This window comes from Phocoena phocoena, chromosome 12 (genome assembly GCF_963924675.1).
Source record: "Phocoena phocoena chromosome 12, mPhoPho1.1, whole genome shotgun sequence".
Taxonomy (NCBI): Eukaryota; Metazoa; Chordata; class Mammalia; order Artiodactyla; family Phocoenidae; genus Phocoena; species Phocoena phocoena.
Genome location: NC_089230.1, coordinates 67,232,275 through 67,249,947, shown reverse-complemented (window position 1 = coordinate 67,249,947; position 17,673 = coordinate 67,232,275). Strand labels below are relative to the sequence as shown.

Sequence of the window (17,673 nt, the reverse complement as noted above, 5' to 3'; positions counted from 1 at the left end):
ATATAGTTTTAGTCAAGTGTATTTTACAGTATTTTAACTCTTTAAAAATTAATTATTCAATATGGCCATATGGTACCTGCATATTAACCAGACAGTATTATTAACCAAATCTTCCTACTCTCCAGTCATGCCAGCAAAAGTTGATTAAGTACTATAGATGCCCACATATAAGGCGAGGTTTTCTCCAAAATTATCAGAAAAGAGAGTTGCTTTGTATTTGGGTCTTTACAAAGTCAAATTACAGAGTTCTCTCTCAGTTACATAGCTTTGAGAGCAAAGTACTGTCTTGGGAAAACATTACCATGGAAATCACCTCAGTCGATGCTACTTTTAAATGCTTGTAGAGGTCACCTGAGAGAATTGCTAGAAAAGATAGCAAAGAAACAACATGAATTTAATAACTTATTCTTCATAATCAATCAATAGTATAGATATCAATGTAAACTAGCCTTTTAAATATAAGTTTAAAAAACAATATATGATTATGTTGCAAAGATCAAGAGTAAATACCTATAAGATGCACTGGATATCACTATTATGCAGCTGAATAATTCCCATGGGCATCTGTTATGGGCTAAATTGTGTCCTCCCCAAATTCGTATGTTGAAGCCCTCACCCCCCAGTGCAACTTATTAAAAGATAGGGCCTTTAAAGAGGTAATTTAGGTTAAATGAGATCATAAGGGCTGGGCTCTAATCCAGCATGACTGCTGTCCCCAAAAGAAAAGGAAGCGACACCAGGGATGCATGTATTCAGAGAAAAAAGCCATGTGAAGACACAGCAAGAAGGCGGCCGTCTGCCAGCCAAGGTAAGAGGCCTCAGGAGAAACCAAACCTGCTGACACCTTGATCTTGGACTTCCAGCCTCCAGAACTGAAAGAAAATAAATTTCTGTTGTTTAAGCCACCTAGTCAAGGGTACTTTGCTCTGGCGGCCTGAGCAGACTAATACAGCATCCTATATGTTGATTCGAATGGTGGAGTTTCCCAAATGGGGTAGATGGAAGTTCAGATTACATGCCCCAGAAACCTGCCAGATGGTTTAAAGTGGCCTTGCTCATGAGGACAAAGCAAGTGGCAAAGATGTTTGTGAAGTTTGATTGAAATTGTTTCATAAAATATGCATGAAAAAGGTAATGTTCTAAAAATATTTTTTTATATTAAAAGTTGACGTTCAACTATTTCATGTATATTCCTTTACGTTTTTCTACTAGAGTTTGCTAAAAAATCTTTTTTTTTTTTTTGATGAGCTTTTATTGGAAGAAATGGGAGATTGCCTTGTAATTAGGCTTTCTGCAAATTTGGGTCTTTTTAAAGATTAAAGTATAGCCCTCATTAAGAAATAACATGATATTATTTAGTATAGGGATCAGTCAAATTAACTTTGGAATAAAAATGGTATTACTGTGTACAGAATTTAGTTGAGTTTCAAACAAATGCTGTTGGGATAAGTTTGGTAGGGGTTGATCCTGTAGATATATGGTATGAATAGCTATTGTTTTTAAAATAATAGAACACTCTCCTTTATCCCATGCTCTTACATCAGTGGCCATTGTTTTCTGGTTCACAGAAAATGCTGGTATTCACTGAGTATAAATGGAGATGACCAATGATGTGCTCTCATTTCTTTTTTCAAAATTCAGAAACCGTGTATTTCTCATCCTAAAGAGTTACAGGTAGTCCCAAATTATGCATTTCCTTGAAAAGTTTATGCAGAAAAAAATCAGTCTATTCCCAAGTTCCTCAGTGAAGATATCACATTACTGACTTCACTTTGAACTTGGACATGCTCCAAGGTGGAGATCCATGAAGCAGTAACTATTAAACAGGGAACACTTACACACAAGTTTTCTAGGCTAGTTACCTCTATGACAAAACTGACAAAATGCATGCTTATACCCTCTTCTTCAAAGTTTCCCTGCCAGGGAAATTTCCTACCCAAATCAGAAGCCATTGCACCCAATCAAAAGAGCTTTTCTGGTGAAGAGGTAAAACCTCAGGAACCACAAGAGGTAAATAAAAGGAGGAATATTAGTATTGCCTTGTATTGAAATCAACATGAGGAGATGCATATAAAATAGGTAAGAGGCTATAAACAAGTATGAATTTTGATCAAAGTGGGGTTTAGGTGCATGTATGTTCCATATAAATGAACTTTAGGTGCTTCCCAGTTCCACTTGGTCCAGAGAATAGAATGACACTCACATAAGGGACATGGTTCATATGAATAAGCATTTAGGGTCTAAAAGAGGTTGAACCACAGTGTGCCCACCTCACTGGCAGTGTGCTTTTCTAGGGGATCTCAGTAACAACTGTCATCAGTTGCTATGGGTGTTTATACCTGCAGCACTGAGTATAATGCTGTGTACACAATAGGTGGTCAGTAAGTGCAAATTAAACCAGTAGGTATCTTGTCAGTAGTTTTGGAAAGGTGGAGAAGGGTGGGTACTGTGAACTTTCTTTTCATCATAACCTTAAGTTATTTTTCATCATTCAGGTATTTCTGTAGTACATATAGAAGAATGTGAAATTTATAGAATTACAGGCATTTATGAGAAAATTGACCAGTATATTAAATTGAATAAGATGTATGCAGCTGGAAAAATGATTCTGGAGTATTTATCAATGGCATGAGTGTCAATCTTCATGCTCACGTAGCTGCTCCTCTGGCTTTTCCTCTGTGGGGAGCTCCTCTCCGAGGCCAGCGTCAGCTGCACCATCATCCTGTCTGGCTTGTCTCCGTTCTCGGGCGTGTAGTTGCCCAGGTCATTCACCTCCCCATCACTGTAGCTGCCATCCAGCAGGACCGCGTGTGGCTGAGGCAACCCGCAGGTGCAGGGAAGCTGCGGACACAGCAAACGCACGTTGGGATGTGAGCTCAGCATCCTCTCTCAGAAGCCCTTCCAAAGAAGCTGCCTAGTAGAGAGCATTGCCTTTTTCTAGTTTTTATTATGGGGTTGGGGGAATAATGGTGGTGGCACAGTAAACATTCTAAAACAGCAGGTAACCCATCAGCTGTTAGGAAACATCACGTCATATCAGAGACGCACAAGAAGGTTCATGATCAGATAATCGGCATGTTCTCCATGAGATCATAAACTGATATGAACCCTGATAAAAATGTTTACAATTATTGCGTGTGTGTGTGTGTGTGTGTGTGTGTGTGTGAGAGAGAGAGAGAGAGAGAGAGAGAGAGAGAGAGAGAGAGAGCGCGCGGTGGGGTGGGGGGAGAGGGATGGGGGGAATTTGAAAGGTGTGGCATTGTGGGGATAGTTCCTCCTATGTAGCTAGAGTTTTCTGGAGGAGATAACCATTGAATTGCAGACAGGAGGATGAAAGGGAAACCAGGTAGGAGGGAAGATGATCTGGGAAGTGATGGGGGATGTATGAGGTCACATGTGGAGGAAAATTTCCTAGAATGGAGGATATGTTTCCCTGGAAGCTTTTATATATATATAAATATATATGTATAATATATATTATATATGTTTATATATATAATGTTTATTGAAGCATTTATTATAGTGGCAAAAAATGGAAACAATATACTGCCATTAACATTAATAGGGGAATAAATCATGTTACATCTAAGCCATTTATTATTATACCACTATTAAAAAGAATGTCTTGGAAAAAGAAATACCTGGAAGTTTCTTTTATGATACCTCTACGTTCATAAATCATTTGTTCCACTGTGTTGAACTGCCATTTATTTTTATCACTAAACTACCAACACCACCAAGATTAAAGGGACCATGTCTTAGTTAACTTGGCTTAGCAGCTCCTGGTATATGGTAGGTGCCAAATAAATATTTGAATGAATGAAAGAAGTAGCCCAGAGTAAATTTCACACCGTTTTTGTTTGCTCTTCACACCAACCCATGAAGTAGGTGGAGGAGGGGGTGTCACTGTCCCATTTTACAGAGGAGGTTGGACCTGGCCAGGGTCCAGAGCTAGTCCAGGCGCCCATTCCAGGGCAGACACTCCAGCTCATGGTAAAGTCACCTTCTCCTGCGGCTTCCGCTCTTTCCTCTCCTGCACGGTGGTCAGGTAGTTGACGGCCGCGTACTCCAGCACCGAGAGGAACACGAACACGAAGCTGACCCAGAGGTAGATGTCCACGGCCTTGATGTAGGACACGCGGGGCATGGAGGCGTTCACACCCGTGATGATGGTGGACATGGTCAGCACCGTGGTGATCCCTGCAGACACAGTGAGAAAGAAGCATGGGTTTGTCTTTCACCAAACCCACTGGATGGCTTCGTGCCTCTGTTCTTTCTCCCAGCTGCTCCTCTAGCCTAGTCTCCATCCCTGCCCCCTCTGTCCAGCAAACACCTGCTCACCTTTCCAGTTTTAGCTTTTATGAAGCTTCTCCTGTTTCTCCATCCCCCGTGCTCACCCTCTCCCGGCTCTGTGTCCCTGCATCTTCATCACAGCCTTTGCATCACTCTGTTCTTCGGCAGAGAGCCCCTGACAGGTTGGCAGGGTCTTCCCATTCAATTGCTCAAAACAAAGATTGCAGGGGACTTCCCTGGTGGCCTAACGGTGAGGATTCCGGGCTATCACTGCCCTGACCCGGATTCAATCCCTGGTCGGGGAACTGAGATCCCGCAAGTCGCGGGGCACGGCCAAAAAATCAATCAATAAAATAAAAATAAATGAATAAAAAAAAAACCCAAAGATTGCGTATATGAGCATGTATGTATATTTCTTGTAACTCCTTCTCCAAAAGAGGGTAAAAAGGTACACAAGTTTTATTTTAATCTTTGTACCCTCGTTGCTGGTGTAGAATCTTGCAGTCCTGGGCCTACGTTACCAGCTGTCAGGGCACCTCTGGCAGAGCTCCATCCCGCTCTGCAGCACCTGGCTGCACATTCTGCCATGTTGACTTGAGGACTCAGTCAATTTTACCAAGAATGATGTTAACCTCATTTATGGGGAACAGATTCTTCAAACTCGAATGTTTATTTATTGAGCACAGTAACTGTTCAAGCTACAGAACAACCGTTAAAGGCCAGGGCATCTGTCAGTGGAAATTTCCCCAAGATTTCAAATTAAGCTCAGAACATTTGCTTGGCAAACACCAAATCACAGCGGATTGGGGTCATCTTAAGGGCCAGCGCCAATCCTATTTCACTAAGACCTGGTGGGTCATCTCTCCCTTGAAGCTCCTGGACGTATTAGCAATGGTGCCGTGTGCGGAGTGGGCACGATATTTAAAGCGGGGAAGAGGTGATAGCAACTAGCTGTTGATGGAAGGCTTGTAGAGTAGGGATTCTCAGACTTGAGTATGTATAGGAATTACGGGGGCGGGGTAGGGGGGGTGGTCAGTAAAACAATGATAATAATAGCTAGCTCGTGAGCTTTTTTTATGCGAATTAAGTGGGATAATGTATGTAAAACAGCCCAATACTTCACAATTAGTACTAGCTGTTACTATGTTACCTTATGGATTGAAAGCAGTGACAGACACCAATGATAAGGTGTTTTTATCTTTGTGAACCAAGGCAAAAGATCAGGAAGACTTGATCAACAGATCAATGAGTAAGAAGAGGAAACCAGTCAAGACAGGAAAAGGTAATAGATGCGCAAGAAAGTGGAAAAATAACAATAAAAAAAAATTTGGACAAGCAATTTAAAAAAGCGAGACTTCCTAAAATCTGGTTAGTTTTCTGACTTTAACTTGAAGAATGTGGGACTTCCCTGGTGGCGCAGTGGTTAAGAAACCGCCTGCCAATGCAGGGGACATGGGTTCGAGCCCTGGTCCGGGAAGATCCCACATGTCGCAGAGCAACTAAGCCCATGCGCCACAACTACTGAGCCTGCGCTCTGGAGCCTGCGAGCCACAACTACTGAGCCCACGTGCCACAACTACTGAAGCCCGCGCGCCTAGAGTCCAAGCTCCACAACAAGAGAAGCCACCACGATGGGAAGCCCGCGCACCACAACGAAGAGCAGCCCCCCGCTCGCCGCAACTAGAGAAAGCCGTGCGCAGCAATGAAGACTCAATGCAGCCAAAAGAAAATAAATTTTTAAAAACAGAGATAAATTGAAGAATAATTTGCTTACAATAAAGTACATAAATCCTAAATATTGAGCTCAATGAATATATATTTCTATAACTACCATACAAATCAAAATATAAGACATTTACAGAAAAAAAAATTACTGGGGGAGCTTGTTCAAAATGCAAATTCCTGGTCCTGTCTCAGAGCTTCTGATCCTATACATGTAGATGGGACCCCGGATTCTTCATTTTAAACAATTTCCCCCAAAGACTGTCACAAAGATCCCTTGGGCCACCTTTGGAGAAACCCCATTACAGAATGTGACTTTCTTAGGCAGGTGGGCAGAGAAAGCACCACAGACCAGGACCACCCACCCCAGAACTCAGCTCTAACAAGATTAAAGATGAGTTGTTTACGTGGGAACCTATGGGGACCTAGAAACAGCTTTGCTGCATAGTTGTTTTTTTTTTTTTTTTTTTTTTTTCATTTTTGGCCTCAATGCTTTTGGGATCTTAGTTCCCAGACCAGGGATGGAAGCTGGGCCCTCAGCCATGAAAGCACAGAGTCCTAGCCATTGGACCACCAGGGAATTCCTACTATATAGATTCTTAATGGTGGCATTTTACCTGTGAATGAATAACAAAGTTTTTCCAAGTTATAATACCAACAGGGGTTCAGGGCCAATTTGGAAAGAATGGTTTTATCTGGAAGGAATTACTTGTATTTTCAGATATCTGGAATGTGCACTTGAGAGGTTTCTTACCTAAAGGGACTCTGGCGGGCACAGCTCTGCGGTCGATCCAGAAGGACACCCAGGACAGCATGACCATCAGGGTGGCGGGAAAGTAGGTTTGCAGCAAGAAGAAGAAGATGTGGCGACGCAACGTGAAGTTAATGTAGAGACGGTTGTACCAGCCTGGGGGACACAGGAAGAAAAGAGAACACACAGCAGAGGCACTCAGCTCCTTCATAGGACAAACTTTATTCAGAGAATCATAAATGCCTTAGATGCTTCCCTGGAAACTTACGCTACCTTTATAAAGGGGAAGTGAGAAAAACCATGGAACAGGGTGATTATACGATAACTCATACCGCATGGGTGAGTCCATCTCAAGGAATTTTGGCCCTCATTCTGTACGTAAAGGGAACCAGGCCATTGAAGACTCTTGTTACTCAAACTACAGTACAGGGCCCAGCAGTACCGCCATCACTTGGTTGCTTGTTGGAAATGCAGACTCTCGGGCCCCGCCCCAGATCCTACTGACTCAGAACCTCCTTTTAACACTCCTCCCCACATGATTCCTGTACACGTTAAAGCTTGAGATGTATGGATTTAACAACGCCCGTTGGATTTCTTATGGGGGAAAATAGGTTTGAAGTTAAAATACCAAGCTAACTACAACAATGCATTTAGGCTATGCTTTAGCTCCACCCGGTTGTTCTTTACAAGGAAAACTTACAGGGAGGAGTTGAAAGGAACAGGAGAATGGTGGAAAGAGAGGAAAAGGCAGGATAAATTTGACATGATGAGGGCTGAAAATAAAATGGGGACTTGGCAACATTAACTAGAAAACTTCGCATCCAGGACAATTTTAGTGCAACGGTTATAACAGCTCCAAAAAGTGACTGTGGAGGTGCTTACGGACTGCCTGTGTCCTTCTCAAATTCGTGTGTTGAAACCTAATCCTCTATGTGATGGTATTTGGAGGTGGGGCCTTTGGGAGGTGATTACATCATGAACGGGATTGCTGCCCTTATAACATGTGTCTCAGAGAGCTCCGTCGCCTCTTCCCCCATGTGAGGACACAGTGAGTCTCTGAATTAGGGAGCGGGCTCTCATAGACACTGAATCTGCCGGGACCTTGATTTTGGACTTCCCAGCCTCCAGAACTGTGCGAAATAAATTTCTGTTGTTTGGCAGCTACCCAGTCTATGGTACTTTGTTATAGCAGCCTGAAATGGACTCACGCAAGGAGGAAGGTCAAAATGCTAAGAGTCAAAGGAATGGGGGATCCCCCAAAGGACCAAGACTGGTGGGTGATGTATGCAAAAGATAAGAGACGCGGGATCGCCACATGCTGGAAGGGAGCAGTGCCCTCTGTTACAGATCAGAGAGACTCAAACGGTGGCACTTCTCTGGGTAGTCAACCATGCGATGTTTTAGCAACAGAAACTGCATAAAGATTAGAGCAAAATCAGCCTGAAAGGTAATTGGTCAAGAAAGAGGCAAGGGTTGGAGAGAGTGAAGCTCAGCTGTAACCTCAGCTGCCAAGAGGAATACCACAGCACCTGCCCTCAGGCAACGTTGGCGCGGGGGAGGGTTGGCAAGCTTGCCCAGGCCCTTGGTTCAGAAAGCAACAACACTGCCCACAGAGAATGACCAATGACCAGTAGTTCCTGCACCGTGGCTCACCAAGAGGGTCGTGCAAGCAGTATGGTAGGAGGGTATTGGTTAAGAGAGAAGCACTCAAGGGGGCTGAAGCCAAGAGAAAGTGAATGGAAAACAATAAACCTGAAATTGGACTATTTCTTGCCCATAGGAGAAGGCGCTCTGGGAGTTATATCAGGGTGAGATTCCTGCCGCTAAACTGGCGATGCTGTCGTCTCAAACAGACCTCCCCATGGGGTTTATGTTGGAGCCCTTACCAGCATTTTCTAGGTTATCACTTCTGATGCTTTGGACGTAACAAAAAATCACCCCCACCCAATGCTCACCACCCTCTAGACCTGATCTAGAAGTCCAGATCCTTGGTTTCAAATCCAAGTGGCACAGGCTCTGCTCACTTGACCACAAATTCACAGGCTTTCTGAGATGGAGGATGCCCCGCCCCTCTCTTAGCCCCACCCCCACCTGTGCTGCTGTAGAAGGCCAGTTTGGTGGTGGTGTGGAACTCCTGGATGAGGAACTGGGAGAGTGAGATCCGCTCATCTGTCTTTAAAGAGTCATTGCCTTTCTTCCAGTATAGCATGAGGTCGTCTTCCGTGTAGGCATCTGGAAAGACAGAGACAGCGTCAGACGCCAGGAAAGACGACGAGCCTGTGAGGCTCTGTGGGGATCGGGATAAGATGGTCTGAATAAACAAACCGCAGTCTAAATGAAGCAAAAGTAAATCCAAAGAGACAAATCTAATTCTCGGCCTTCCAAAAGTCATCAGGGCAAAGCCCTCAGGCCTAAATGATCATCATCGCTGCAAAAGTGCTCACCCCTCAATTCAGCCTTAAACCAGATGAAATTGCTATACTTGTAGACCAGAAACTACAATTTGCTCTTTTAAAAAATGTGTTTGCAGGTTAAATAGCGGCAACATTTCACATGGTTCAGCTTTCTAAACCATGGGTGATTTACACCTTTCTTCTTTCAAAGGGTGACGATGCATTATTGATGGCAAATACCTTTGTTGTTCTTTTCTTGTTTTTAGCGGCATGTGGGATCTTCCCGGGCCAGGGCATGAACCCGCGTCCCCTGCATCGGCAGGCAGACTCTCAGCCACTGCGCCACCAGGGAAGCCCGGCAAATACCTTTTAAACACTCTCTCAGGTAATAAGGGCTGCATTCCAGCAAGAAAGGACCCATAAAGAGATGCAGCAGAACAAGTCCCTTCTCTGCAGGCTTCCAGTTGCTCCTGCCCAGGGTAGAATCAAAGCGATTCCCCTGAGGATTGCTTCCCCTCTGGCACTACACTTCCCCACCCTGCCCACTTGGCTGAGCACACCACCTACCTCAGCCAGGCAGACCTACCTGCTGCGTGGGCAGAACTGGGATAAAACCCTCAGGGGTTGCCGGTCCAGTCTGCTCGTGTGTAAACAGTTCTTTCTGGGGCTCCCTGAGGCTCTATTTTATTCCTGTTTTATTCTGCCTCTAACCCTTGACCCGTGTGATGGCTGCTTTCATGTGTCCCCTTGGCCAGGCTATAGCAAGAACCCAGTGATTCAATCCGACACTAATCCAGGTGCTGCTGGGAAGATGCTTTGTAGTTGTGACATCCACAACCAGTTCATGTGAAGTAAAGGCGATGACCCAGATTAATCTGGGTGGGCCTGATCCAATCAGTTGAAAGGCCTTAAGAGTGGACCTGAGGTTTCCCAGAGGAAGAAGACATTCCACCTGTGGGCGACAGGGTGGGCTCCTGCCCGAGAGTCCCCAGCCTGCCCTTCCCCACGGCCTGCCTTGCAGGTGATCACCGAGCCCTACGCTCCGGTCCCCTGTACTAACTCTCTCCCTGTGTATCTCCTATGGTTCTGCTTCTCTGGTGGAACCCTGACAGATGCTGCTGCCTGGGTATTGTGGGGAAAGCAAGGTCTGGAGCCAACAATTCGTCCTTCGCTGTGTTACGCCCCTCCTCTGTGTAATGGAGATCACAGGGAGCTTGGGAGGATTAAAGGACAGAGCAGGTGGAAAGCCGTGGTGCAGGAAGCAGTCACCCCCTTGGTCCTGGGGTTTATTCCCCCTGATCCCACACTAAGCGCCCTGCAGAGCTGTCCATGCGGCCCCTGCTACATGGGGGTCCACGTCCCTGCGCTCCTTGGCCCTGGTTGACTGGAGCCAGGGGACCCCTGCTGCACCACCACCGCCCGGAGAGGCTTACCAAGGTGCCCTGGGCCAACATGACTCCTTACGGGACTTTGACACAGGCTGAGATGTGGCAGTGGGTGTGTGTTGGTTCGGGAGAAGTATAGGAATGGGAGTCATGGGAGGGTCCAGACTGTGCCCATCAGAGAAAACGTTCTGGCAGAGATTGGGGCACGGGGGCAGGTTCGCAGAGAGCTAGAGATGCCAGCGGCTAGTCCTGGATGCTGCCGCAGTCTTGCTCTTCCTGGGGCTGGTGTTTAACTTTCCAGGGCGTGTGTGTGTGTGTGTGTGTGTGTGTGTATGTGTGTGTGTGTATGTATGTGTGTATGCGTGTGTGTGTGTGTATGTGTATGTGTGTGTGTGGGAGGGGTAAGTTTCCCGAGGTCCCTTAGTTGTACCTGAGCATCTCAACCACCACCTGCACTCACAATGGCTGTCCCCTGGGGCAATTGTTGCCAAACTTGTTTTTGCCAGGAAAGTGTTTCCTCAGTGGAAATCTTATTCAGAAGAGCAATAAAACAGATCCAAAAGGAACTTTCTGGTGGGCTGCGTGTGTGAGTGCTGGGCTGGGGGGCTTGAAAGGAGACCCACGTTTGCTGAGCCCTCTGCTCCCCCTCCCCGAGCTCTTGCCCTGGCGAACTGGGAAACATCTAGGTTCCACAGCACCAAAGTTCAAAGCCATTGCCATGGGCATTAAAAGGGTCAGTTATGGGAATAGAAGGTTTGAGTCCCAAATTTGTTTCTGATTTTCAAACTTACCCCAGACTTCGCTTCTATCTAAAAAGTCATTTTAAAAGCACACGCACAGATTAGGAACACGTCCTGCTCCTGTTGAGGGTCAGAGGTGTTTAGAGTAACTTCAGATGTGTGTGTGGATATCTGGGCACAAGTCTACTCACAGCTCTCAATTTCGAGCGAGCACGTTTGTGTGTCCAGGGGAAACCGGCTGAAGTCCATGTTGCACATGGCGGTCACTGTAACCCTAGAAACAAAAAGACAAAATCCAAGTGTGCAGAGGCTGCAAAGTACAAGTGCAAAATGATAAAACAAGCAGAAAGCCCTCTGCTTCCTCCCAATACAACTGCCTCCTTCTTGTAATTCATAAGCAGTGTGCCAGGATCTAGAGAACCAAGCATCTTATGTGTGATACCCACATTGGAGTACGCTTGGGTGTTTATGTTTAACCCCAGGGTCACTGCGGGGAAAACAATGACTGCACTAAACTCCCATCACATGCAAGCATTGTAGTGAAGCAATGGTCTCATTCGATAAAACAATGTGAAATCACAACTCATCTGATATGGTTCCTTAAATCATAAGAGCATTTACGGCTCTCCTGTTTCAGATCATTCAAATTCTTCTTTTACTGATTTTACTGGTATTCAATATTTGTGTCCAGTGTCTTAGAGATAATATTCATGAAGTATTTATGCCAGTTGCCAGATCGGCACTTTTTTTTTTACAATGTTGATATTTCTATATTGATAATAACATCTACTAGTGGACGCAGGTGTTTTTAATGGGTAATTCCATGGAGACCACAGTAATGGAAAAACACTGGAAGATCTTACGGTATCAACATGCAAGCACTTGTTGGCATCTAACGGTTTTGCTTCAGAGTTTACACAGGAAAGTAAGATTCTGCATCAGAGAAGAAGCAAATACAGATTGTCAGTCATGGAAGAAAGACCTCCTGCCCAGTGTGGAATCCCATGGCAGGTTATGATTAACAGTCATTGGCTAGTGAACATACTATTTTTCCTTCAACCACAGAAAATTGGTTATGTATAAGTTGTAAAACTTATCTGAATAATTCACGGCCAAAAAGGAAAAAAATTCACTTGTAAATGGAAATTTCAAGGAAAAGAGCTTTCTTGAAGAAATTAATTATCCATGTATTCACCTTATTTCCTCGTTCCATTTGAGTGTTGGAATGGTTGTGTTCTGGGAGGGTTTCTGTATTGTTAACAGCTGGGTCATCTTATCGCCCCTAGAAATACTGATATACAGGATGTTTTTGGGGGGTTGTCAGGCTGGCCCCTGACTGGGACACCTAGTGGGTAGCCAGCCTCCCATTTCTCTGGGCACATCATCAAATAACCACACCTGATAGCATCACCAGCAAGAAAGAAACTAGGAACTAAGCTTGGAGACGCTTGTGGCACACTTTGGGGACATGAAATGTCAAATGCAGGCAGTTTTTGCTGTGAACAAAAGGATTAAAAAGCTCTACTCTCTGTATCAGTAGGTACAGGAACAGACGTTTTTAGAACCACAGACATCATCAGACTGGTTCTTGGCACCCTGACTTGATGATTTCCACTTGTAGCCCACACACTGAACAAGCACAGTGTGTGGTGTGACCTCACCCGTGTTTATTATTATGCTTCCCACAAGTCCCTTTAAACTGTTCCAGTGGGAGGATCGTCCCGTCTTGGATGAAAACTTGCCAGGTCCTGGGATTTTCCTGCTTACTCTCATGTGACAGGCAGTCAAAACCCTCAGAAGTGACAAAACACATCTCGCTTCCGAAATTAAAAGAACTTTGGGCCGAGATATTAATCAACACTTCAAATTTCATTGAGACTTCTTCTCCCCGTCCCCAGCTAAGGCAGAGCTGACGTTTGAGTGGTGTCTGCCCATCTCTGGTCGCCACCTACCTACGTGGGTGGAAGTGAGGGCAGGACAGTTCTCTGGGGAGGGTGGCTTCAAGCTCTCTGGGCCTGCTATGTAGTTGAAGCGGAGACTTCCTTTCCTGTGTCCTTCATTCCCACCGCTGGACACCTGCATCCTTCAGCCGCATCTCCCATGCCAGCTCTTGGCTCACCCACTGTCCATCCCACACACACTGAACTACTCCCAACAACCCTGGTAGTGCAGACCGAGCCCACCTGGCTCTGCCCCTAGGTGGTTAGGTAGCTCTTCTCTCGCCCACTAACTGCAGTGTCCCCCAACCGTAGGCACACATGCTCCAAGCTCTCCAAGGGGTCCCCGTGGTCCCACTGCAGGCCTGCTCATGCGGTGCCCCCAGCTCTCCCCCAAAACATCTCTTCCTCCCACAATCACTGACTCTCATATCTTGAAGCTGACTGGGAATTCAAGAGCCATGGAATTGGTTTTTCAAGCCACCTAGTGTTTTGGTCTAGTCCTGTGAATCCCCGGTGTTATTCGATCGTGTTCTTTTGTTGGTGGTTGTTGAGCTGAAGATGTCTTGGCAGCTGCCTCAAATGTGAGGACTCCTGGGAGAATCAACCCAACATGGCTTGGGGAAGGGGTTGCACACCCTTGAGCCACCTGGGCACTCCTGCGAGAGGAGGTATTTCAGGCCCTGCAGAGGAATACCCCATGACCCTGCTCTGAGTCTGGTATCTAACTGCTTAGATTCCAAGCCAGCATGAGTAATGAAGGATGATTATAAATATTCCTTTGGGAGATGGGCGTGGAAATTCAGCTTCGACACTGCCATCTCTGACTCTGAAGATACACTGCATCCACGCAGACACCCCCTACATAGACATTGGTGTGTGGATTCAGCTTTACCAAAACCAAGTCTGTAAAACTGAAATGTAGCATCAGCACAGCACAGAAGGAGTAAATCTCAGCCAGCAGCTGAGTCGCTTCTCTGTGAAGGCCTGAGCTCATCTCCACACGCCCTCCCGGGGTGGGGCGGGCACCACAAGCTTCTAAATTGGGCGTACAGGGAAAGCCCCACTGCATGCCTGTGCTTAAGGAAAGCTTCCCCACGTCAGTGTTTGATGAGCAATTAAACATTTCTAAGGCTACTGCACAGCACAGGGAATAGAGCCAATATTTTCTAATAACTGTAAATGGAGTATAGACTATAAAAATATTGAACCACTATGTTGTACACCTGAAACTAATGTAATATTGTAAATCAGCTATACTTCAATAAATAAATAAAAAGAAAGAAACATTTCTAAGGTACCTAAGCTTGTGAGAAGATTTTATTCTTTATGTTTTCAAAGTGATGCTCAAAATACCATTTAAAATCACCAAGCGGCCCAGGGTCCCCATAGTTTCTCAAGGAGAACACCAGGGAGAAGGGACAAAAAACAAGCCTGAGCTGCCCAGGCGAGGTAAACACATTTTTTTCTAAACCAAAATTTCAAATCGGAAATTGGGAATCGGAGGAGTTGAAGGAGGCAGGTCTTTGAGAAGAATATGTTAGCTACTTCTCTGACCCCTACTAGAGAAATAAAACTTTCATTAAACGTTTGAAATTGAACTTGAATAGGGCATAAATCATAAGCACCAGCCTGAGAAATTTCCCCAAGTGTATTTGCAAGACGAAATAATTCTTTAAAATGTTTACTCTGGGGCTTCCCGGGTGGCGCAGTGGTTAAGAATCCGCCTGCCAATGCAGGGGACACGGGTTCGCGCCCTGGTCCGGGAAGATCCCACATGCCGCGGAGCAACTAAGCCCGTGCGCCACGATTACTGAGCCTGCGTGCCACAACTACTGAGCCCAATGAAGAGTAGCCTCCCTTCGCCACAGCTAGAGAGAGCTCACGTGCAGCAACGAAGACCCAACGCAGCCAAAGATAGATAAATAGATAAATAAATAAATGTTTACTCATGTGTAGAGTTAGGTTTTCTTGATGTTGAAAAGTCGGCAGCTCCTGGAAAGTTAGAAGCTAAGCTGTTCAAAGCCAAAAAGCAGAATTCCCTGGCGGTCCATGGTTAGGACTCCGCTTCGACTGCAGGGGGCACCAGTTCCATCCCTGCTTGGGAACTAAAATCCCACAAGCCACAAAAAAAGGTAAAAGCAAAACTGCTGTGCTGGGAACAGTGATGTTCTTGGCTGACAGAAGTTTTCCCTTCCTCCCAGCTTCGGGAGTAAGAGGACTCCGAGAGAAAGAGGGAGGCCAGGAAGGGCTCACCTGAGGCTGTAGAGCACTTTGCCGTCGGGCTGGACCCGCAGCATCACATTGTCCGTGGTGGTGTCGTGGATGAAGGAGCGCTTGGAGTGCACGAAAAACATGTCGGGGACCCAGATCTTCTTCACCAGCCGGCCGTCAAACGTCATGCTGAGGTTTTTGGTGCTCGGGAAGGACAGCCTCTCGTCCTTCCAGTAGTGCCGCAGGTAGAGGGTCATCGTGAAGTCCTGGGGGGCAAGGGCAGAGAGGGAGACCCCACCCACTGAACAGCTGGGTGATGGCAGGACCCTCTGTACCCCAGGCTGGGGAGGGAACTGAGCCCGGGAAGTCCTTGCTTCTAGTCCCTGGGGTTTGCTGCCGCAGGAGGCTCTCGAACCCTGCTTGGGGCGGGGGGACTCAGCAAGAGGCTCTACAGAGGGGGGACCTGAGCCCCACTCCATCCTCTGACACTCGCCTCCACTGGGCAAAGGCTGCTACCGCTGGCAATGAGACCCCCAGCCTGAGAGCTCCCAGCCCACGCACAGGGCCAGCCCCAAATGCCAGACAGTTCAAGCCTCTGGAAGCAGCCCTCAGCCAGGCAGTGGAGCTGGGGGAAGGGTTGGGAGATGGACAAGTAACCCAGCTCCCGGCCCCTCAGCTGCGACAACGCTGAGGTGAGTTCTTTGCTGACTCGGAGTACCCCCGAGGGACAGAGTCTCCCGTAGATCTGGTTGGATGGCATGGCCCTTTCTGCTTCCTTCCCTTCCCCTGTCCCCAGCCTCTTCTTGTGTTTCCCGGGATCGCCTGCAATAAACTGCTTGTGCTGGAATGCTTATCTCAGGTCTGCTTCTTGGGGAACCCAAACTAAGATAAGGCCCTACAAAGTCCTGTAAGTCAAGGAGCTGTGGAATGTTCTATCTTTTATCTAAGTCCACTAAAAAGGAAAAACAGAGGAAACTTTTGCTTTTTCTGCATTTTCACAGCCAGACACAGAATCCACAGCAGTAGCATATATCTGGATCCTTGGACCCTGCTGTTTGTGTTGGAGAGCCTTTGCCCGGAGAACAATCCCAGTGGCAAGACCCTGGACACTGGGGCAGGGAAGATGATGTTTGTCATCTGGCTCTGTTTCATACCAAGTGGGTAGCTTTGAGCAAGTGTCTCAACCTCCCTGAACTGTAAAACGAGTGTGGGAATTCCCACCACCTGGGGAGTTATGAGCCTGGTGAATTCTGGCGTGTGGAGCTCCTGGCCCAGCATAGGCTCTGTGGGAATCTCCCTGTCTGCAGCTCTGGTTAGAGAAGCACTTACCATGTCGACCTCTGAGATGCTGTCCAAGCTCTCCACCTGCACATCCACGCCAACAGGAATGGCCGGGCCTGGGGACAGGGCACGGCAAGAGCATTTATTCTTTTCACTTGAACTCTGACTGTGAATGAGACAGGCGTAAGCAGCATTTCCCCTGGAACCTCCGTGTCTTGTCAGATTTGAAGGTTTGGTGTCCCACATGCCAGGATAACCAGAGATAAAAGGGTGGAGTCATGGGCTGGCTCCCTGGAATATTCCAACTAAGGTGAAAAGAAATGTTTTTGGTCTGAATCATCCAGGTGATTCTGAAACAATTAGATTAATATAAAGCATCTGTCTTTGGTTACACATGCTCATCTAAGGGGACAATGAAGACCTAGATCAAAGTCAGGTCCCATCTAAGGAGTTACTCCTCAGCACGAGGTCACACATTTTATATTTTTATATTTACCTCCTGGTTTTGTACCCTCTTTCATCTTGGAAGCCAATGTCTCTGGCCATAAGAAAGGCATTGCTTGTAAATCAGTGCCCAAAGTCATATTCAAAACATTAGCCAAGTCCACAGATCTGCGTCTTTGCTACATGATGGAGTAGCTTCCATGGGGGATGTGATACACTGGGATGGATATGAAAACATTAGATTTGGGGGGGGGGGCTGTTTCTAGGCCATAAACACAATATTCATAAAGAGAAAGAAAGTATTATAAGGGAAGTAAATTGTTGCCTCTTTTCCTCCCTGCTTTCAGGCGTGTAGGGCAGGTATGGAACACACTTAGATCATCACAGAGTAAAAAGGTGGGTTTGGATCCAACAGCAGCTGATTATGGACTGGACAGAGACTCCCTTCCAGAACCTGTTTATTCTTTAGGCAAAGGTGACTGGAAGAAATAAAAGGCATGAGAATGATTTCTG

The 17,673-nt window shown here is 46.2% G+C and overlaps 1 protein-coding gene across 1 annotated transcript in view; it reads right to left on the bottom strand.

The window, feature by feature from the left end:
* Positions 1-2,547: 2,547 nt before the first annotated feature.
* LOC136131804 (gamma-aminobutyric acid receptor subunit rho-1) overlaps positions 2,548-17,673 on the bottom strand; it is a 32,007-nt gene continuing 16,881 nt past the window's right edge. The window contains exons 3-9 of the mRNA XM_065888593.1: positions 16,765-16,832; positions 15,478-15,701; positions 11,476-11,558; positions 8,858-8,998; positions 6,770-6,922; positions 4,004-4,200; positions 2,548-2,841 (exon numbers count right to left, since the gene is read on the bottom strand). Of these exons, the coding sequence (XP_065744665.1) occupies positions 2,548-2,841; positions 4,004-4,200; positions 6,770-6,922; positions 8,858-8,998; positions 11,476-11,558; positions 15,478-15,701; positions 16,765-16,832 (1,160 nt within the window). The remainder of the gene's footprint in view (positions 2,842-4,003; positions 4,201-6,769; positions 6,923-8,857; positions 8,999-11,475; positions 11,559-15,477; positions 15,702-16,764; positions 16,833-17,673) is intronic.